This window comes from Rana temporaria, chromosome 6 (assembly GCF_905171775.1).
Source record: "Rana temporaria chromosome 6, aRanTem1.1, whole genome shotgun sequence".
Classification (NCBI taxonomy): domain Eukaryota; kingdom Metazoa; phylum Chordata; class Amphibia; order Anura; family Ranidae; genus Rana; species Rana temporaria.
In genome coordinates, this window is record NC_053494.1 from 164,237,538 (window position 1) to 164,260,845 (window position 23,308).

Consider the following 23,308-nt stretch of genomic DNA (forward strand, 5'->3'; position numbering starts at 1 on the left):
GCCACTTCGCACGACCGCGCAATTGTCAGTAAAAGCGACGCAGTGCCGAATCACAAAAACTGGCCAGGTCCTTTACCCGCCTAAAGGTCCGGGTCTTAAGTAGTTAATACCACTTTCGATTTATCTTATTTTTTTCACTTTAAATCTAAAGTGCTCTTCTAGCAGCATAAAAAATAATGCACTATACCTCCCCCATATCACCTTGCACTGTAAGCACTAGGGTTGTCCCGATACCGATACTAGTATCGGTATCGGGACCGATACCGAGTATTTGCGGGAGTACTCGTACTCCCGCAAATACCCCCGATACCAAAATAGAATACTTCCCCCCCCCGCCGCCGCAAGCGCCGAACGAATCCCGCCGCATCCCTGCTTGGTTACCACGGGCGGGGAAGATTACAGCATTCATTTGAATAGCTGTAGTCTTTCCCGCGGCGCAGCGTAGAGACACTCCCCTTGCTCGGGTGAACTGTCCAATCCCGAGCAAGGGGGAGTGTCTATACGCAGCGTGAGAGACTACAGCTATTCAAAGCTGTGATGGCGCGGCAGAATGTACGGTAAGGGGGGGACATGGCTGATTTTTTTGGGGGGGGACATGGCTGGTATGGGGAGGACATTGCTGCATATGGGGGGGGACATGGCTGGTATGGGGAGGACATTGCTGCACATGGGGGGGGGACATGGCTGGTATGGGGAGGACATTGCTGCACATGGGGGGGGGACATGGCTGGTATGGGGGGGACATTGCTGCACATGGGGGGGGGACATGGCTGGTATGGGGAGGACATTGCTGCACATGGGGGGGGGACATGGCTGGTATGGGGAGGACATTGCTGCATATGGGGGGGGGGACATTGCTGGTATGGGGAGGACATTGCTGCATATGGGGGGGGGACATGGCTGGTATGGGGAGGACATTGCTGCATATGGGGGGGGGACATGGCTGGTATGGGGGAGGACATTGCTGCATATGGGGGGGGGACATGGCTGGTATGGGGAGGACATTGCTGCATATGGGGGGGGACATGGCTGGTATGGGGAGGACATTGCTGCATATGGGGGGGGACATGGCTGGTATGGGGAGGACATTGCTGCATATGGGGGGGGACATGGCTGGTATGGGGAGGACATTGCTGCATATGGGGGGGGGACATGGCTGGTATGGGGGAGGACATTGCTGCATATGGGGGGGGGACATGGCTGGTATGGGGAGGACATTGCTGCATATGGGGGGGGGACATGGCTGGTATGGGGAGGACATTGCTGCATATGGGGGGGGACATGGCTGGTATGGGGAGGACATTGCTGCATATGGGGGGGGGGACATGGCTGGTATGGGGAGGACATTGCTGCATATGGGGGGGGGGACATGGCTGGTATGGGGAGGACATTGCTGCATATGGGGGGGGGGCATGGCTGGTATGGGGGAGGACATTGCTGCATATGGGGGGGGGACATGGCTGGTATGGGGAGGACATTGCTGCATATGGGGGGGGGACATGGCTGGTATGGGGAGGACATTGCTGCATATGGGGGGGGACATGGCTGGTATGGGGAGGACATTGCTGCATATGGGGGGGGACATGGCTGGTATGGGGAGGACATTGCTGCATATGGGGGGGGACATGGCTGGTATGGGGAGGACATTGCTGCATATGGGGGGGGGGCATGGCTGGTATGGGGAGGACATTGCTGCATATGGGGGGGGGGGCATGGCTTGTATGGGGAGGACATTGCTGCATATGGGGGGGGCATGGCTGGATATGGGGAGGTCATGGCTGCATATGGGGAGGTCATGGCTGCATATGGGGAGGTCATGGCTGCATATGGGGAGGTCATGGCTGCATATGGGGGGGGGACATGGCTGGATATGGGGAGGTCATGGCTGCATATGGGGGGGGGGACATGGCTGGATATAGGGGGGACATGGCTGGATATAGGGGGGACATGGCTGCATTTGTGGGGGGACATGGCTGCATATATGGGGGGGACATGGCTGCATTTGTGGGGGGACATGGCTGCATGTGGGGACACATTTAAAAAAAGTATCGGTATTCGGTATCGGCGACTACTTGAAAAGAAGTATCGGTACTTGTACTCGGTCCTAAAAAAGTGGTATCGGGACAACCCTAGTAAGCACCATTATGTCTTCAGTTAGCTGGGTGCTTACACAGCCCTGCAGTTTATTCATGGGCTGTGGAAGGGTGTTTCCTTCATTTAATGTTATAACAAATTTAACCCCTTCACGCTGTCTGTACAAATATGCGGTCATGGCTTGAAGGGGGTTATACCGGGTTGATACCTGCAGGCATCACCCCAGTACCGTTTTTTTTTAGATCTTTTTTTTTTTTTTTTTTTTTTAGTGGCCTCCAGGACACCCAAGCCACCATTCAGCGCGTCCGCTGCTTAGGCTGAGACTCAAACGAAGCCGGATTCGGCTTCGCTCGGGTCTCGGATGTGAAATCCTGGAAGCGACGTCACTTCTGGTTTATACTGCTGCCAATGGCGTACCTGTCACCACCTATTGTCACAAGGGATGTTTACATTCCTTGTGACAGCAATAAAAGTGATTTTATTTTATTAAAGGGACAATGTTAAAAGACTTTTTTAAAGCAACCGGTTAAAAGCACTTAAACCCCCTTTCTGCCCAGACCAATTTTCAGCTTTCAGCGCTGATGCATTTTGAATGACAATTGCGCTGTCATACAACACTGTACCCAAATTATATTTTTATAATTTTTTCCCCACAAATAGAGCTTTCTTTTGGTGGTATTTGATCATCTCTGCCATTTTTATTTTTTGCGCTATAAACAAAAGACAGAAAATGTTGAAAAACACAATATTTTTTTTACTTTTTGTTCTAATAATATCCCAATTTTTTTTTCCTCGGTTTAGGCCGGTACATATTCTTCTACATATTTTTGTTAAAAAAAATCTCAACAAGCGTATATTGATTGGTTTGCGCAAAAGTTATAGCTCCTACAAAATAGGGGATAGATTTTTATGATTTTTTATTTTTTATTTTTTACTAGTAATGGCGTCGATCTGCGTTTTTTTTTTTTTTTTGTCAGGCCTGCGATATTGCGGCGGACATATCGGACACTTTTGACACAATTTTGGGACCATTCACATTTATACAGCGATCGGTGCTATAAAAATGCACTGGAAACTGTTAAAATGTGACTGGCAGGGAAGGGGTTAACACTAGGTGGTAAGGAATGTATTCCCTGGGTGTGTTCTAACTGTGTGGAGGGGGACTGACTGGGGGAGGTGAACGATGCTGTGTCCCTATGTACAAGGGACACGGCATCGGTCTCCTCTCTCCCTGACAGGACGTGAAGCTCTGTGTTTACACACAGAGCTCCACGTCCCTGCTGTCACTGCCGATAGCGGGTACCTGGCGGACATCGCGGCCGCCAGGCACGCGCATCGGCATCTCAGCGATGCGCCGGGCACAGTGTTGTGCCGCTGGGGGCACGCAGTGGGGAAACACTGTGCCCAGCGCATCCGTGAGATGCCGATGCGCGTGCTTGGCGGCCGCGATGTCCGCCTAGTACCTGCGATCGGCGGTGACGGCAGGGACGTGGAGCTCTGTGTGTAAACAGAGCTCCACGTCCTGTCAGGGAGACAGGAGACCGATCTGTGTTCCTTGTACATAGAGACGCGCTGTGGACGTCTTTCGTCTATAGCACGGCTCTCAAGTGGTTAAAAACGTCTGTTTGACTTTTGCAAAGTGTTTATTTTTTGCAAACTGTCAAAAATGAAAAACGCCTGTAAACTAAATGTGGCTAAACGCGAGTTTTAAAGCGGTTTCTGGCATTTGGCTATACCTCTCCTTTAAGATGGTCATTTAACCACTTGCCTACATGGCACCTTCACCCCCTTCCTGCCCAAGTCATTTTCAGCTTTTAGCGCTTTCACACTTTGACAATTGCGCGATCATGCAACACTGTACCCAAACAAATTTTTTTTTTTTATAATTTTTCTTCACACAAATAGAGCTTTCTTTTGGTGGTATTAAATCACTGCTGTTTTATTTTTTTACAAAAGTTTCTGTCAGTAAATTTTTGTAACTAAGTAACTTTTCACCTTCACTGTTCGCTGATGAGGCGACACTGATGGGCTGAACTGGTGGGCATTGATAAGGTGGCACTGATGAGGAGGCACTAATATGCCACAGGCACTGGTGGGCAGCACTGATTGGCACTTGTGGGCAGTGGTGGGCACTGATTTGTGTGCAGTGGTGGGCACTGATTGGTGACACTACATTGCTACACTGTAATTGCCCTGATTGCATTCTTAGATGTCCCACTGCATGGACATGACACTGATCAGCTCTCCTCGCCATACACTCTGTCAGTGTGAGGCGAGGAGAGCAGATTACTGGCATCTCCGTGTTTATATTGGACACAGCCGATCACATGGTTAAAGAGCTGCAGGTGCACGAGAACTGCCCACCGCCATTTGACGGTGGGCAGGCGGCAACTAGTTAAAGCGGAGCTCCAACCAAAATTGGAACTTCCGCTTAAACCACTCTTCGCCTCCTTACATGCCACATTTGGCATGTCATTTTTTTGGGGGGGAGTGGGGGCTTCAGTAGGAGTGGGACTTCCTGTCCCACTTCCTCCTTTCGCCCATGGACCGCTTGGGCGATATCGCCTTTTGGCGGCCCCTCCCTGTGGGCGATCTCCTGGGACACGTGACGGGTCCCAGGTGATCGCCTGTCCACTCAGGTAGCGCAGCGCCGCTCACGCATGCACAGTGAGTGCCTGGCCATGAAGCCGAAAGCTGTCACGGCCCGGGTGCCCACAGCTAGAATGGAGGCGCCGGCGGAGAGGGGGGAGAGGAGCGGAGTGTCGCTGGATAGTGGAGCAGGTAAGTGTATGTTTATTAACCACTTAAGACCCGGACCAAAATGCAGCTAAAGGACCTTGCCCCTTTTTGCGATTCCGCACTGCGTCGCTTTAACTGACAATTGCGCGGTCGTGCGACGTGGCTCCCAAACAAAATTGGCGTCCTTTTTTTCCCCACAAATAGAGCTTTCTTTTGGTGGTATTTGATCACCTCTGCGCGTTTTTTTTTTTTTTTTTGCGCTATAAACAAAAATAGAGCGACAATTTTGAAAAAAATGCAATATTTTTTACTTTTTGCTATAATAAATATCCCCCAAAAATATATTAAACTTTTTTTTCCCTCAGTTTAGGCCGATACGTATTCGTCTACCTATTTTTGGTAAAAAAAAATCACAGTAAGCGTTTATTGGTTGGTTTGTGCCAAATGTATAGTGTTTACAAAATAGGGGATAGTTTTATTGCATTTTTTTTTTTTATTTTTTTTTTTTTTTACTACTTATGGCGGCGATCAGCGTTTTTTTTTTTTTTTTTTTCGTGACTGCAACATTATGGCGGACACTTCAGACAATTTTGACACATTTTTGGGACCATTGTCATTTTCACAGCAAAACATGCATTGTTTATTGTGAAAATGACCGTTGCAGTTTGGGAGTTAACCACAGGGGGCGCTGTTGGGGTTATGTGTTCCCTGAAGTGTGTTTACAACTGTTTGTGGCTGTAGGTGTGACGTCATTGATTGTGTCCCCCTATAAAAGGGATGACACGATCGATGACGGAGCCACAGTGAAGAACGGGGAAGCCGTGTTTACCGATCGCGGGACTCCAGCGGCGATCAGGTCCGCGAGTCCCGTGGTCAGAGAGCTTCGGACCGGGTCGCGGGAGCGCACCGCCCGCAACCCCACGGCTGGGCTTAAAGGACAACGTACCTATACGTTGATGTGCCCAGCCGTGCCATTCTGCTGACGTATATCAGCGTGAAGGGGTCCTTAAGTGGTTAAAAGCCAGCAGCTATGCTTTTTGTAGCTGCTGACTTTTAATAAACATAAAAATAAGGATGGAACTCCGCTTTAACGTAAAGCCTCGTACACCCGATCAGATTTTTGGACGAACGGTCACCTGTTTTTTGTTGCATGCTAGCCGTACAAATTAAATGAAAATCGGATGTTGTGTTCACATCCGACACAATTTTTAATGTCTGCACATTCATCTTGTCTACCCATTTTGCCGTACGTAATATCTGAATCGGCCCATTTGCTTAAAGGGGTTGTAAACCCTTGTGTTTTTTCACCTTACTGCATCCTATACGGGAGGGGGGTAATCCCCTCCCGCTGCTTGTAATAACAGCCAAACGACTGCCGAGCTGCATCAGTTGTTATTACAAGAGGGCTGACCTCTCTAAAGAACGGTGCCGGGGTAATGCATGCAGCTGCATGCATCACCCTGGTACAGCTCGTTGACGCAACATCGGTAAGTTCGTTACCAATGCTTCACAAAAAAGTGAATATTGGCCCCCACTGATAATCGGTCGACCCCTAGTACAAGTATTACCTGATTTCTTGGTCTAGGTCATGAAATCTTTAGTAGCCATTTTAGAGGTGGTGTAGCTTGTGTAATGGACTTCAGAAAGAAAGTTTAAGTAAATGCCAACTTTTTTTCTCAGCCAGTAAACTGTAAAAGATTTCCAGACGGTTTAAACAAGTAGATTTTCATATGTTTTTAAATGATTGACTCAATGCTTTCAGCACCCTTTGTAAAACTTGTGACACCACCTTGCTGGTACCTAACATTATACAGTGTAAATGAAGAGGAGTATGAAGGCAGTGGCGCCCCAGTGTTCTTGTGTGCACTAAATAGCGGTTTTACATATTATACCCACCATATCAGTGAAAATAATTTCTTGTGTCGACGTTCTAAGGCAGTGGTCACGGGCCTAACTGGGCATTTTTTTATTACACACACAGGGCATGGATTTATTTTGATTGAGTGATCTGGCCAGTAAGTAACACTTCTTGTCTTAGGGTGGCTATTTATAAATCGAGGGGCGCCCAAGCCACCCTTGGGTAGCAGCATTGTCTGGGGAGGGTAGTGTTGGATGGACAGACTTGGTAGATGGGCTTGACATTGGCTACTAACAAAGCCCAACTCAAAATAATTTTCTAGCTCTGCTTTAAAAAAAAAAAAAGAAAAAAAAAAAGAAAAATAAAGCCTGGCTATTGTAAGCATTTGGTGTACCATGCCAGACTTTGCTGGACTGAATGTTGCAGTCATATCCTGAAAGTGACCTTTGGGCACTTTGTTCCACATAGGGTGCTTTCCAGCCTCTATTCTGGAAAATTTTCATTGTTCATGTGCTTTTCCCTGTCGCTGAAGACTAAAGCCAGGCCTTATACAGTATGGATCTAAACAAAGCCTTACCAGCTAGCCTGCAAAACAACCAAATTGGCCCTGACTAACAATACATGTTAAAAACACAGGGTTTTGTTTGCAGAGGAGCCTTGAGGTAGGCACTACAGCTTGCACACGTACAAACAAAACCCTGTGTTTTTAATAGAGGTCGACCAATATGGGTTTTTCTCTGGCCGATGCCCATATGGATATTTGGAAATCGGGGCGGCCGATTGCCGATATATGATGCTGATTTTTGCGGCCGATATTTTAGGCTGATTTTTCTTTTTTCCCCCCTTCATCTCATAAAATCTAACAGTTAAACAAAAGTGTGATGCCAGAAACCACATGCGATTCGCACCACATTGAAGTGCACATCACATGTGATGTCTGCGATGCAATTTCAGCCATACAAACTGTATGGCTGAAATCGCATTGTATTCGCACCAAAATGGTGCAGGACCCTTTTTTTGGTCCGCAGTGGAATCTGATCGCATGGGTGTTCACACCCATCCAATCTGATTCCTGCACCATTTCATCCTTTGCACTGCGATCTGCAAACTGATCTGTGGGTGTTAGCTTTACATTGACACCTGCAGTGGTTCTCAGATCTCAGTGTGAACCACTGTGCGATGTGGGACCCGCACTGAATTTGCACGGTTCTCGCATCGCTCTAGTTTGAACCGGGCCTAAATCAATCCTCCACCAAGCCCAAAGTATCTCCTCCTCCTATGACACCATACACAGCAAACGGCAAGATCTGCCATTTTTAACCACTTGTCTTCGGGTGGACGTCATATGACGTCCTCGAATTTATGCAGTGATATTGACCCCACATGTCTCCAGAAAGAGGACCTGTCAGTGATTCCTATTACAAGGGATGTTTACGTTCCTTGTAATAGGAATAAAAGTGATCAGAAAAATCTAAATGTAAATTTAAAAAAAATTAAGTCAAATATAGATGGATATATATTTTTTTTTAAACGCCCCTTTCCCCCGGTAGCTCGCGAACATGCATGTAAGTCCTGCCCACATATGTAAACGCTGTTCAAACCCCACATGTGAGGTATCGCTGCATGCGTTAGAGCGTGTGCAGCAATTCTAGCACTAGAACTCCTCTGTAACTTAAACCCTAGTGTGTTTAATATATATATATATATATATATATATATATATATATATATATATATTTATTACACATATACACACATACACACAGACACACACTAGGGTGTCTGCTAAATTTTCTAGCAATAAAATTATGATTTTTTACATGGTGAGACGTGCCAGAACAACTTTAAGTTCTCTTCCAGGGCAGCATCTGAGAGAATAGGGCTCCTCCCACCTAAAACAGAATACGCATCTTCCACCATTCTAAAAAGTTGTCGCATACCTCACTGCTTCAGTTCTTGTGTTTCCTCCAAAAAAAAAAAGTGACCTATAGTCAGTTTTGTTTGTGAATGTTCCAGGCCATCATCCAATCATGTGAAAGGAAAAAATGCTGTTTTATTTTCCTTGCATGTGATTGCATAGAATACCCAAAGCACAACTTTACCTCATTTACTAAACTTGAGAACAACTGCACTTGCAAAGTGCAGTCTATTTGTCTTTTAGTAAATCAACCCCAATGTCTCTCACACTCACTAGTCTGAAATTTGAGTATATTTTCCTTTTCCCATTCCCCCAATAATAGAATCTCGGGGATCTCTTTCCTTGTAGTTCCCGTTCTTAATTTCCCATTTTTAGCTTGTGATTGTTATCAGCTGAAGAATTCAAGATTTAGCGTATGCTGTTGCTGATTTCTGTTTCCGGTGGAATCTGTCCTCATTCTTTTCTCCACTCTAATTTTTGAAGAAGCAAATCTTTTTCAGATCTCTGTATTACAGTAGGTGTTTGTGATATTGTGTTTTTAGCACGACATGGTGCCGAGATCTCGCCGACATCTCGCACTCACTGGAATAGTGACAGCACATCCCAGCAAGCGCGTCATAGAAGCGACGGGAGATCCGACTTGGATTCCCGCCAATTCTACACGTGTGCGGCGTTTGTTATGAATCCTGAGGGGGGAAGTCCCCGCCGGATTTTAAATAAAAATCCGGCATGGGTTCCCCCCTCAGGAGCATACCGGGCCCTTGGGTCTGTTATGGGTTGTAAGGAGAGCCCCCCTACGCCGAAAAAACGGCGTAGGGGGTCCCCCTACAATCCATACCAGACCCGTATCCAAAGCACGCTGCCAGGCAGGAAGGGAGTGGGGACGAGCGAGCGGCCCCCTTATTAAAGGGGGCTCCCAGATTCCGATAAGCCTCCCGCCCGCATACCCCGACAACCAACGGCCAGGGTTGTCGGGAAGGGGCCCTGTCCTCATCAACATGGGGACAGGGTGCTCTGAGGTGGGGGGGGCCGCAGTGCGCCCCCCTGCCCCAGAGCACCCAACCCCCCCCCATGTTGAGGGCATGCAGCCTGGTATGGCTCAGGAGGGGGGGGCGCTCGCTCGTCCCCACTCCCTTCCTGGCTGCCTTGGATACGGGTCTGGTATGGATTGTAGGGGGACCCCCTACGCCGTTTTTTTCGGCGTAGGGGGGCTCTCCTTACAACCCATAACAGACCTAAGGGCCCGGTATGCTCCTGAGGGGGGAACCCATGCCGGATTTTTATTTAAAATCCGGCGGGGACTTCCCCCTCAGGATTCATAACAAACGCCGCACACGTGTAGAATTGGCGGGAATCCAAGTCGGATCTCCCGTCGCTTCTATGACGGCTCTGTCTCCATCGCGGCAAGCCAGCTCGGCGATGGGGCTCGTAGGTGCTCAATCTCGCCGAGAAAGAGAGCGAGATTGACACAAAATCGGGTTCACCTACTGTATATGTTCCTCATTTGGACAGTGAAGGATCATTCTGAAAGCTCCAACTCCTTCCTTACAGACAGCAATAGTATTCCAGAACCCCCCTGGAGAACTTATATGAATGTACTTTTCCCCTACATTCAAATTACAGTATTGAGATTTCCAAAAAGCCTCTGAAAAGATCTTTGTTCTTATTACACTTAAAAAAAAAAAAAAAGCTTGTGCTATTTTATTTATGCACAAAGGGCCCGAATAGCCATACCCATAATTTTTAGAGACTTCTTTTTGGTGGCATCCCTTATGTTTTTGGGCCTCCAACTTCCTGACAGTGTTCTAACTAGGCCTCCAGCTCTTGGCTGTTTTGATCTGCTTTTATGGACACATCTTATCTATCCTGACTTCCTTTTCTTAGTCAAGAGTTTGTATGTTAGACTTTCACCTTACTACAAGAACTTTTGATAGTTGACCACCTTGGCTGTCAGTCCAAATACAGTTACTTATTCTCCCACACATTTTTCTCTTGGATATTTGGTTGCCCTGCACATTTATTTGCGGCCCATCACTTCATGTTCCAGTTTTTCCTTCAGTGATTTTCTGCCCTAACTTGCAATACCAAATTGATCCTTGCTATTTTCTTGCCAATGGCCTTTTACCTTTTCCATACTGATGGCTTCCTCTGGTTCATTTCCTTTTTTTATTTTTTCATGCTCTTTACAAACTCTGAGATGGGGTTTACAGGAGAGCATATAAAGTGTGTTTAGTGTAGTAATCTTCTAGTTGTAATTATGCCTTCACAGTTCTTGGGTTTTAAGTGCACTTGTTCTTCAAGGCATTTAGATCTCATAAAAACATGTTACAAAATAAATATGCATCTCCTTTTTTTTTATGTCTTTTTTTTTTTTTTTTTTTTTTTTTAGTTTGCCTTATGTTTTTATTGTCGTTAATTACAGTACTTCATAGTATAAAACAAGGCTTTGCGCATATTAATTTGTAGATTACCACTTATAAGTCTGATTATGACAAGCACACATATCAAACTTAAGTGCATTTTAATTTCCAATTAAGTGGACATTGTCATATTGGCTGATGTAAAAAAAAAAAATGCAGCCTTGAGATTGGAAGGATTATTCCGTAACTGAAAGCACAGAATGTACTGAATAACATTAGCCAATTGAAATTAAAGCCCCGCTCCGAGATAACTTAACAGATAAGATGATATATTTTTCCTGTCAGCCCCCTTTTCCTTAACCAGGGATCCTCAAACTACGGCCCTCCAGCTGTTGCGGAACTACAAATCCCATGAGGCATTGCAAAACTCTGACATTCACAGACATGACTAGGCATGATGGGAATTGTAGTTCCTGAACACCTGGAGGGCCGTAGTTTGAAGACCCCTGCCTTAAACTATTATCGGCCTCAATCGGATGCTATACATGTGATGTCATGAAGGTTTTCTACTGTGACCAGATTGACCCAGTGTCTCATGGATACTGACCGCAGAAAGTCAAAGCGTGCCCCAGCACCGTCCCCTGTGGAATCTCGCTCTGACCTTCCCCAGGGCCTTAGAACAAGCTGGGTAACTGATTACTGTGATCATCTCTGACTCAGATTCACTGACCTAACACTGGTTTTGTTTTTCATTATTTTCCAAGTAACGAACTTCGTAGCGGGTACTTGGTTTTTGACGGGTACCTGCTCCCGCTTCTGCTTGGATCGCCTAGGATGTCTATGCATATGAATTTCAGGAGAACTGATTTAATGGGGAGCATCTGGAATACTTAAGGGCCTCCTCTAAAGGGAACCTCTGACCTAGTAGGTCAAATGGGATCTCTTAATCACTAGCATGCTAATTTTCTGCTGCACGAATTCTTTGCATGAGATCAAATACACCTGAAAGACTTTATGGAACCTGGCTGATTGGAGAAAGGTGGTCCTTGGTGGATCTGCAGCCTCTTGAGGGTTTTTTGGGTACCTTTTTCTTATGTCCTTAATTGGCAAATGCTCCTTGAGGTACTGCTATGATTCCTGTCCCTTGTTTCACAGCAACGTTCCTGAATCTGGTAGATGAGGATTTCATAGACTATATCTTGATGCCATGGTGGTTTATTACCAGGATCTTTTTGGTGTTTTCTTGCGTAACTCATTTATGTGCTTGGGGAAGATGCATTTGCTTCCTCAGTCCTGTCTGGGGCTAAAGTCTCCTTCATTCTTGCCTACTCTTGTGGGGGTGCGTTGCATGTACTCTGCCCCTTCAGTCACATTGAGTTTGGGATCAAACCCCTGATTTCTCTGGTACTCGGTAGTCCTTTTTAGACCCATGATTGTCTGTGATGCTTTTGTTGATGCAAAGCTTTTGATTGGCAAGTCTTAATTGGGGAGCTTAGTTTTCAGGCCAGAAAATGCTGAAAACGAGGTTTCAATAGAAGGGAATCTGGTATGCAAAGGCATATAGACTGAGTGGACTTTCTCTTCCCTTCATGAGAAATAATTATAGTTTTGCCTGTTTTTGGTGGGATTTTGGTTGATGGTCATCTCCGCTAGTTCAGGGTCACTGCCCCTTCCTCATGGAATCCTTCCCACTTATGGTGACCTACCTTTTGGATCTTGAGCATCAGGTTGATTGTGTCCTCCATCTGGTTGTTTTAGCAGGTGCCCCAATTAGTAGGGACTCGGTTTAAATTTGGGTCTTGGACCTTTTAGGAAGCCCCTGGGCTGCAGGCAGTTTGGTTCTCTTGTTGGACCTGTTTGTGATGGTTGTCCAGCCTCCAATTGGACTGCTTTGAGACATCCCAACAATATGTATTCATGTATCCTTCAATGGCTTCGAAAAGATTGATTTTTGTATTTGCTGTAAAAAATGTATTTCATTGGGGGACAAAGTTTCACCCAGCTCAGGTTTTGTTTGTGCTGTTGGGTACTGTAAGGCGGGGGGTTTATCCTGGAACTGGCTAAAAAATTATTTGCCCAAGTCCAGTTCTCCTGTAGGTGGCAGTATAACACAACAGTATCTGTTTTTCTGTGTCCCTTAAGGACTGGAAGGATTTGCCCCCTTAATGGCCACGCCATCTTTTGCGATACGGCACTGTTTCGATTTAACTGCCATTTGCGCGGTCGCGATGTCCTTCCCCTCCCACAAATTGTGCTTTCTTTTAGTAGTATTTGATCAACACTGCAGTTTTTATTTTTTTGCGCTACAAACAGAGCAACAATTTTTAAGAAACAATTTTTTTTACATTTTGCTATAATACATATCCAAAAATTATGTATATAATTGCAGTAGGTGAATTGAGATTGGTTTGCGCAAAAGTTTTATCGCATCTACAAACTATGGGATAGATTTAGGGACTTTTTTTTTTTTTTTTTTACTGTTTTTGCTAGTAATTGCTGCGATCTGCGACGTTGCGGCAGACAGATTTGACCCCAAATGACACTTTTTGGGGACCAATGACATTATTGCATTGATCAGTGCTATGAAAATGCACTGATCAATGTAAAAATTACACTGGCAAGGAAGGCGTTAACGCTAGGGGTGGTCAAGGGGTTAAGTGTGTTCTAACTGTGGGGGGGGGGGTGGGCTCACTGGGACATGAAAGATCACTGTTCCTGATCAATGGGAACAAAAGATCTGACATGTCCCCTGTGAGAATGGTGATTTGTTTACACTGCCAGATCACCGTTCTGCCTCTGTACTAGGCGACCACGGTTCGGGGGACATAGAGAGTTTGCCTGACCCGCAGGCACACTCCCACAGCGAGAGCGCGCAGCCCGCAACTGCGTGAGCCGCCGTATAGGTATGGCAATTCGCGCTGACAACCTGCCATAGTATATAGGTACGTGAGTGGGTCGACAAGTGGTTATCTGTTTCAAGGCCTCTCCCCATTTTAAATGGGCAGACATGCAACACTGTACCATTTTTATTTATTTTTTTTTAATCATTTTGTTCCCACAAATAGAGCTTTTTTCTTTTTTTGGTGGTATTTAATCGCCACTGGGTTTATTTTTTGCTAAACAAAAAGGACCGAAAATTTTGAAAGTTTGTTATACAATTTTGTAAATCAGTAAGTTTTCTCCACTGATAGGTGGCACTGGCATGCATTACTGATGGGCACTGATTTGCATCCCTGGTGGGCGCTAGTGTGCATCCTCCTGAACTTATCAATGCGCAACCCCCCCCCCCCCCCATCTTCTGTCAGCAGAGCAGCTGATCGGCTTTCTTCTACCCATGCCTTGTCATCGTGAATAGAGGAAAGGCTGATAAACTGCACTTCTGGTTTACGATGTGATTAGCTGTGATTGGACACAGCTGATCACATGGTAAAGAGCCTATGTCATAGGCTCTTTACCAAGATCTGAGATGCAGTGTCAGACTGACTTGCCACACCACCGATCGCTGTACGCCTTCTCCTGCTGGTCGTCATATGAAGTCCAGTCCCGATCTTGAAACCACTTTGCAGCTGTCATATTGCTATATGTTGGATGGGAAGTGGTTAACGTACTCAAAAAAGAAAAAAAAAGATTTTGCAAGGAGTTAAAAAAAAATCCAGTTTTAGTTTTTGCTGTGTTTATAGTTTAGCTCGGGGGGTCTCCAAACTCTGCTCTGAGGACCGGATGCGGCCCTTTTCTAGCCTTTATCGGGCCTTTGGGGCACTATTCCTCCCACTGACAAACTATAGGATGTTAGTTCTTCCAACATGTACAGATGATGGGGTATGATTACTCCCACTATTACAAATGATGTGGTTTTACTCATCTTACTGACCACAAACCCTGAGGCCATGTTAATTCTCACTGATGGATGCTGGGCCCGGGACATTTTCTAACCTCACTGGCCACAATACGGCCTCCTAAAATCTGAAGGACCGTTAACCGGCCCTGTGTTTGAAAAGTGGAAGATCCCTGTTTTGGCTAAAAACTGGCGTTCTGCTTTGAATTGAAATTTTAAAATGGTTCTAAAGGCTGAAGGGTTTACCTTGTCCTTTTTAATATCGCTTTAAATCCTCAATGTGTGTATTTAGTTTTAGGGCCCTTTCACACGTACGGACCGTATGTCCGCATTTTCATCCGTCCGTTTGCGGATGAAAACGGGACATACATGGGTCCCTATGTGATTACAGGTGTCAGCGGATGAATATCCGCTGACACCCGTAATTTGTCCGCCTCCGCAAAGATCCGCATTTGCGGACGGAAGCAATCCTATTTTTCTTCCGTCTGCCGGATCGGATGAACACGGACATACGATCCGCGTTCGTCCGATCCCCCATAGGGGAGAGCAGAGGAAACACAGGGCGGTCCCTGCACAGTGTGCGGGGACCACCCTGCCAGCTCAGCGGGTATTTTACGGAGGATCCCGCTGAGCTTTGCGGACACACGGAGCGGATCATTACTGATCCGCTCCGTGTGAAAGGGCCCTTACATTTATTGGTAGTGATTGCATTTTGCTATTCCTTTTAATTTAGTATTGAATAATAGTTATTGTAATGAAGTCTGCTTATTGCTTGCCTTTTTTTCTTACCAGGTATTCGGATTAAAGAGGAAGAGCCAGATCCAGAGGAATGGCAGCTTACTGGTGATTCTACAGTTAACACCAATGATTTAACCCATCTGAGAGTACAAGTTGTTGATGATGAACTTGACCAATCAAATCAAGAGGGAAAAAGGCTAAGAAGAGTAGCATGCACTTGTCCTAACTGCAAAGATGGAGCTGGAAGGTACTTGTCATATATAGATGGCACTTGTCATATTTAGGTTTTGTTCTCACTAATAAGTTTGGATTCTGACACGACTTTCATACCATCTAAGCACTTTATGCATTAGAAGCAATTGCGTAACATATTTAATATTTTTTTTAACCTTGATCTTCCTCCCTTTTAAACTGGTGTGAAAGAAAACATCATCAAGTACTTTCATGTTTTATGCAAAAAATGGAATGGTGTTGAGAACTAATAAAAGAAGCTGAACACTTTTACATCTGCAGTCACAGGTACTAGTGTAGTAATGTATTGAAGCCGTAATTGTTCTGTTTTTCAGCTGGCTTTCTAAAAAGTGTGCCACCCAATTACTTCTACATAGTTGAAGGGGTGGTGCACCCCCAAAACTCGCAACTGGGCCAAATTCACCTTTTGGTAATGCACATATTTTGGCAGGAAAAAGGTGCATTTTTTTTTCTTCTTAGGAGCCTGCAAAGCACCCTGCAGCTTTCAGCCTATACCTCTGATATGGGCTGACTGTTTACAAGTTGCAGGGATTGTGACTGAACTATGAGAGCGCTCATCGGTGCCCTTGTAATTCATTGAGAACAAGACATGAGATGCAATTTATGGTGGTACTTGTAGTTCTCTCATTCACAGATCGCTGTGAATAAATGACGTGGGCGTGTGGGCCATTTTCAAACTGTGACAGGTGCAGGAAGAACCGCCACCCACTGATATAGGGAGGTGGTGGGAGTGTTGGGCAGCTCTGGAGCATGTCTCACCTGAATTATTTGTGTAACATGCTTTGGAAGGTAAACTTATCCTTTAAACACCTGTAATCCCAGGATGTTTAAAAAGACTAAGTGTGTAGATTCAAATACTTGGTTTTCTTTCCTGTGCAATGCCTGAGCCACGCCAACCACAGGAGTTGATCTATCACTGTGATCGGTACCCTCATCAACCAGCAGTGAACTGCAGAAGGAAGCAACTAGGACAGCAATAGCATCAGATGATTGCACTGTGTTCTCGCTTAATAATAAATGCTGCTTTATTTATCCACAGGTTTACTTTAAGAAAAAAGTCTATTTAAATTACCTGGTATAAAAAAAAAAATGTGAGGCCTAAAAAAACAAATTTTGGTTTTAGTGAGATTTTGTTTCACCACAATAATTGTTCAGAACGTGAATTGCATATTTTAAATAGGTGGTTATTAAATTGGTGCAGAGTTTAACAGTAGTTAATTATAGCAGAAATCAGCTGAATTTTCTTTAAACAGTTCTTATTAAACAAATCTATTATTTTAGGGGTACAAACCTTGGAAAGAAAAAACAACACATCTGTCACATCCCAGGATGCGCTAAAGTCTATGGCAAGACCTCACACCTAAGAGCTCATCTTCGTTGGCATTCAGGAGAGCGTCCCTTTGTCTGTACCTGGATGTTTTGTGGAAAAAGGTTTACCCGAAGTGATGAGCTGCAGCGACACAGAAGAACACATACTGGTAAAGATACCCTTCCCTTTCATTTTATATATAATAATTTTGTGTGCAATAAAAATACACACACACACCCCTCAGTATATGAACCCCTTGGAATTAACTGGTCTTCTGCAGTAATTTGTCATAAAATGTGTTCACAATACTACACAAACACAATGTGTTTAAAGCGGAGGTTCACCCTAAAAAACATCTATGTACCATTACATGCAGCATACTTGCGTCAGCTACAGCATACTTTTTTTTTTTTTTTTTTCCCGCTGTACTTACCGTTTAATCGTTAATTTTCTTTTCCTCCTCCTGCGGGGAATAGGCGTTTCTATGAAGAGGCGTAGATGATTGATGTGTGGCTAAGGTGCGTCACACGTTCCGAAAATAGCCGGACTAGGACTCGGCTCCTCACGGCACAGACTAGAAGCTGACTGCGCAGGCGCCGTATATAGCCGAGTCCTATTCCGGCTATTTTCGGAACGTGTGACGCACCGTAGCCGCACGTCAATCATCTACGCCTCTTCATAGGAACGCCTATTCCCCGCGGGAAGAAGAAAAGAAAATGAACGATTAAACGGTAAGTACAGCGAAAAAAACAGCATACTGTAGCTGACGCAAGTATGCTGGATGGGATGGTATATCATTGTTTTAGGGTGAACCTCCGCTTTAAGCTTATAGCACACAAACAATTCAGATTTTTTGTGTCTTAATTGAACATGCCTATTATACATTCACTGTGCTGGAGGAAAAAGGAAGTGAACCCTTGGAGTTAATAGCTGATCAAACCTTCTTTAACAGCACTATCCGTAGTTCTGAATCAGACCTGCACAACATTCAGTAGTAATTTTTGATCATTCCTCCTTTACAAAACTGTTTCAGCTCAGACACATCTGTAAGATGTCTGGTGTGACTGGCTCATTTGAGGTCATTCCACGGCATCTCTGTGGGGTTAAGATCTGGGCTCTAAATGAGCCATTCCAAAAGGCGCATTTTTCATTTTCTTATGTAAGTCTGTGGTGGATTTACTCTGATGCTTAGTCATTGTCTTGCTGCATAGCCCAACTTCTCAGCTTTAGCTGGCGGACATTCCCCTGACAATATCCTGTAGGATATTTTGGTAAACTTGAGAATTAATTTTCCCCTCCAAGCAAACCTAAATTGTTTTGTTCCCTCCACCATGCTTCACTGTTGGGATGATGTTTTGATGTTGGTAAGCTGTGGCCTTTGTGCGCCATACATAGTGCTGCGTATTCTTCCCAAGCAATAACATTTTTGTTTCATCGGTCACAATGCACTTTTTTTTCCTAGTAGCGTTCCGATTTGTCAAGATGCTCGTTGACAAATTTCTTGCACGCAGAAATGTTCGTTAGGCTCTTGAAGCCCTTTAAACCTCCAAGATGTTGTCGGTGCACTCATTTCCCATTATACGAAGATTATATAACGAAGATTGAAAGGATCTTGACAAGTGTTCATCCCTCCCAAGCAGCGATCGGTCCTGTACATGTTTGAAGAGGACTTTGTTCAAAAGTGGTCTGCCCCAGTTGTGTATTTAGCAATTTTCAATCTTAACGAAGCATTATTCGGATTTGCCTGCTTTCAGGGACCCAAAGACAAGCGGATAAAGGTCTTTTCTAAAACCAAGTCTGGCCATCAGTTTTTCCACAAACCTGCAATTCCAGGTGGAGAATGCCTGCTATGGATCTCCTGGCAGTGGGTGTTCTGGTGGCTTCGCAGAATCTGTTCAGCCTGATCTACCTCTATCCTTCCCTTCTGACATTATATCCTCACGGACAGTGTCCCTGCAAAGGGACCTCTTGGCCCTACTCCCTTCCACATCTGCTCTACAGGATTGAGATGGAAGGTTTTCCGGTGATCTTATTTTTTTCAGACTGGCCCAGCTAGCATGGTACCCCAACCTGACCACTGGTGGTTAATCTGTGGGCCCTTCCAGATCTGTATCTTTTGTCCTAAGGACCAGTTTAGCACTCAGTCTCTGGCTTTTTTAGCCCAGGAATTGAGGGATCAAGGCATTTCTTGGTAATTCCCATTTTGTTAAAAGCAGTCTATCATTGCACTTGACATACCTCTGTTATTGAGGGGGGAAAAAATACTTTCATCCTAGAAAATTCTCAGTGCGACAAGTCCTAGCTTTTCTTCAGTTGGGCCTGCATCAGCATTTTACAGAGTACCAAGAGGCAGATTTTACCATTTGTGATCTTGTTACAAATATTCTTGGCTTTTTTATTTTTTTTTATTTTTTTTTGCTCAGTGTGGGTTCCTCTTTGCTCTCACCTGTGACTTGGGGGAATCCAATTTTGTTCTTTTGACTCTTTAATGGTTTTAAATATGAGATCTGAAGTCTTTTTGAGCCCAGATCTCATATTCAAGAGGTCCTGTCATGCTTTTTTTTCTATTACAAGGGATGTTTGCATGCCTTGTAATAAGAATAAAGGGGCCTCATATGTGACCGCATACGTACGTGAGTAGCGCCCGCATATGAAAACTGTGTTTAAACCACACATGTGAGCTATCGCCGCGATCGTTGGATAATTATAGCCCTAGACCTCCTCTGTAACTCAAAACTGGTAACATGTAGCAGTTTTTAAACATCTATGGAGATTTTTAAGGGTAAAAGTTTCATTCCACGAGCGGTGCAATTTTGAAGCGTGCCATGTTGGGTATCAATTTACTCGGCATAACATTATCTTTCACAATATTTAAAAAGTGGGTTAACTGTTTACTGTTTACTGTTTTATTTTTTAATAAAAAAAAGTGAGCTTGTAAGACCACTGCGCAAATACAGTGTGACAAAGTATTACAATGAACACCATTTTATTCTCTAGGGTGTTAGAAAAAAATATATAATGTTTGGGGGTTCGAAGTAATTTTCTAGCAAAAAAATGATATTAACTTGTAAATGACTATTGTAAAAAAGAGGCTCTGTCCTTTAAGTGGTTAAAAAGAATTTGGTATTTAAAATGCAATGTTTTTAATCCAACAGGTGAAAAGAAGTTTGTGTGTCCAGAGTGTTCCAAGCGATTTATGCGAAGCGATCACCTTGCCAAACATATTAAAACCCATCAGAATAAGAAAGGCATGCATGCCAGCAGTGCTGTACTGGCATCCATAGAAGCAAAGCCTGATGAAACATTGATAACTGCCGAAGGTACAACCCTTATCCTTGCAAACATTCAGCAGGGATCTGTATCCGGCATGGGGACTGTAAATACCAGCAACCAAGATCTCCTCTCCAATTCTGAGATTCCCTTACAACTCGTCACAGTTTCTGGACATGAGACAATGGAGTAAATATCATGCGACACCTATTAATTGTGGTTATTTTTATACAGTAGTGGAAGAAAAAGCAAATCCTTGTTCTTGAGTTCTTAGATATCTTTTTATTGATGTGCAAACTTTTTTGGATTGACAGTAACTTGGTTATACATGACACTGAAATGCCTTACTTTGTATGCTATTCCATACGTATGATCAATTGGTAAAATTGCATGGCTTTTGTAGGTACTTTTGGAAATCTAGAATTGATGAAATTTTACCATGATACATACAAGTATAAATAACATTGACAGATGGAAATGGTAGTCTAACCAAATGCATCAGTCCTGTGTGGTTTAGTGTAAAATAAATAAATAAATGTCAAAAACAAGTAAAAAAAATAAATAAGAACATGTTGGTATTTATCTATTGTAAGATAACAAAGTTGATGGGTCACGAAAAAATTATGTTATGAGATGACATTTTGTAATTTTCTTGATGACTGGAATTTTTATTATGCATAACTGACAAATCACATTGAACAGCACTCATAACCTGGCTCCCTTTTTACCATTCCTCTGCTTACAAGATAACAACCAATTTGTTTTAATTAGGTGATCCTATGTACACGTTTTAAGCATTTCTCTTGTAAAGAACTATAAGAAAAATAAATTCTACAAGTTTTAATCTGACAATAGCCACTGTCTAGACTGTGTGTTTAATAAAAAGCCATGCACATAAAATGTATTTGCCAAATTCTTCTTAATGTTTGAGTCATGAAGGCAATATAACCAATGTTGAAAAACTTGTAGGTTGAAGCATTTTTTTCAATGGTTACATGCAATGAAAAAAGCACCCACTCTCTTGAACACTGGTGGACCAAAAAATAATAATGAATTGTTTGTCATTAAGCACATCTTTCGATCTCAGATATTCAGACATCAGATACCATTATTGTAAATTAAGTAGGCTAGCATATGCAAACATGATATCAGTCGGTCATTTCCATAGTGAAACAAACAAGGCATACAAATCCTAGTCATGGGGAAACCGGAGAATTATACAAGGGTGTGTTTTTTTTTTTATTTAATTTTTTTTCTGCCCCCTCCTCCTTTTTTTTATTCTTTTTCATCCTTTTTTTTTTTTTTTTTTTTTAACTTTAGTTGTTGAATCAGCATTTAAAACAACCTATCTGCTTCTACCCATTAAAATTGTATGTATCGAATACATGTACCTGATAAATATGTATATGTTTTTTTATTATGTTGCTGTATTTTGTTTTATTTTTTAACAATTGTTTATATTTCAACTATAGAACGTGTACAAATACAAAGTGAAATTGCAGGTATGTAAGGTCTATACCATTTTTTCTAAGACGTAGTGAAATAAAATGAATAGAGACTGCAGCACCTACAACAGTTCACCTATTTACAGGCTTTTGTTTGAGTCTTTCTTATTGTTATGACACCTCAAATTTAAAAGCTACCTTTAAAGTGTATGTTTAAAGTGTATTATAACAGTGTGGTAGTTTAATAAAACACTATTTTCTTTCTTTCGACTTTGTTGTTTTCATATTCGTTACTTGGCGAGTCAGTATGTCGGTCATAAAATCATTCAGCAGCCGTACATTTATTTATTTATTTTTTTTAGCAGATTTTTTTTTTTTTTTTGCATATTTCACAGAAGTTAAATGCCTTTAAATCACTGAATGTATGCATTATATTTATGGACAAAGTGATTCATATTTAGGATATTTTATATCGGCACTTTTCCTTCTTTAGCACAGGGGAATAGTGGTGGTGTTCAGAGTTTTATTTTCGTTATATAAGTTATATAGCTGAACAGAACACCTAACGGCATGCCAGCGGCATGTTCCTTAAGTTGTTTACATTCAAAAAGTAATGAAGATTTATTGACTGATGCAACAACTGGTGAAGTATGTCATTGGGGTTCCAAATGTATTGTTTTGGTTCCAGCCAACGTAATCCATTCAAGTGTTATTGTTCCACTCCATGAATGTCCGCTTGTACAGTACTTTGTAAGAGTCAGGCTCAAAGTAGGTTATTGTACAGTGTCAAATTTTGTTTCTCAACTACGGCTTTGCTGAAAATTTGTTTTATTGTGGGTATGTACATATGGTCTACCAAGTTGAATCTTGTTCAGAGGAAAGTCAAATGTCCCATTACCAATTTTTTTTTTTTTTTTTTTTCATTGCATATATATTTTCCTTCTATTTTTTTTTTATTTTTTTTTTAAAGTTTGTATTATTGGAAGAATGAGACAGTGGCCTGTAAATTTCATGTTGTAGTTGTGTTTTGCTTCTAAAGATAAATATAAATATATATATATAAATAAATATACTCCCCTACCACTCGACGTCACCAATTATCAGCGCACTTTGCAATCAGATATCCTAACCAAATTAAACTGTATCACAGCTGTATATGATGTGAAACACTGCATCTTGTACACAAAATCTGAATTTTTTTTTTTTTTTCTTTTATTCCATGTTGTTTTTTGGCTTAAAATTATACTCCATGAATTTGCTACCATGATATAGGTTAAAATTTTGTCTTTGTTTAAACATACTGCATTTTTATACCTGCTCCTATGTGTTTTGTTATGGTATATTTCTGTAATATGCATGTAGGTGGAATTTTGCTGCATAGGTAGATTTTAAGAAAAAAATAAAGTTAAAATATCTTTAAATGTTTTACTTTCAGTATTTGAGTTTTTTATATATTTTTTAATATATATATTTTAATTGTGGGTTTTGAT

General features: G+C 43.0%; 1 protein-coding gene across 5 annotated transcripts in view; it reads left to right on the forward strand.

The window, feature by feature from the left end:
- SP3 (Sp3 transcription factor) overlaps positions 1 to 22,088 on the forward strand; it is a 49,211-nt gene extending 27,123 nt beyond the window's left edge. For all 5 annotated transcript variants that reach the window (XM_040357725.1, XM_040357727.1, XM_040357726.1 and 2 more), the window contains 3 exons: positions 15,597 to 15,789; positions 17,076 to 17,272; positions 20,259 to 22,088. In XM_040357725.1, coding sequence (XP_040213659.1) covers positions 15,597 to 15,789; positions 17,076 to 17,272; positions 20,259 to 20,566 — 698 coding nt within the window. In that variant the 3' untranslated portion in view covers positions 20,567 to 22,088. The remainder of the gene's footprint in view (positions 1 to 15,596; positions 15,790 to 17,075; positions 17,273 to 20,258) is intronic.
- Positions 22,089 to 23,308: the final 1,220 nt, after the last annotated feature.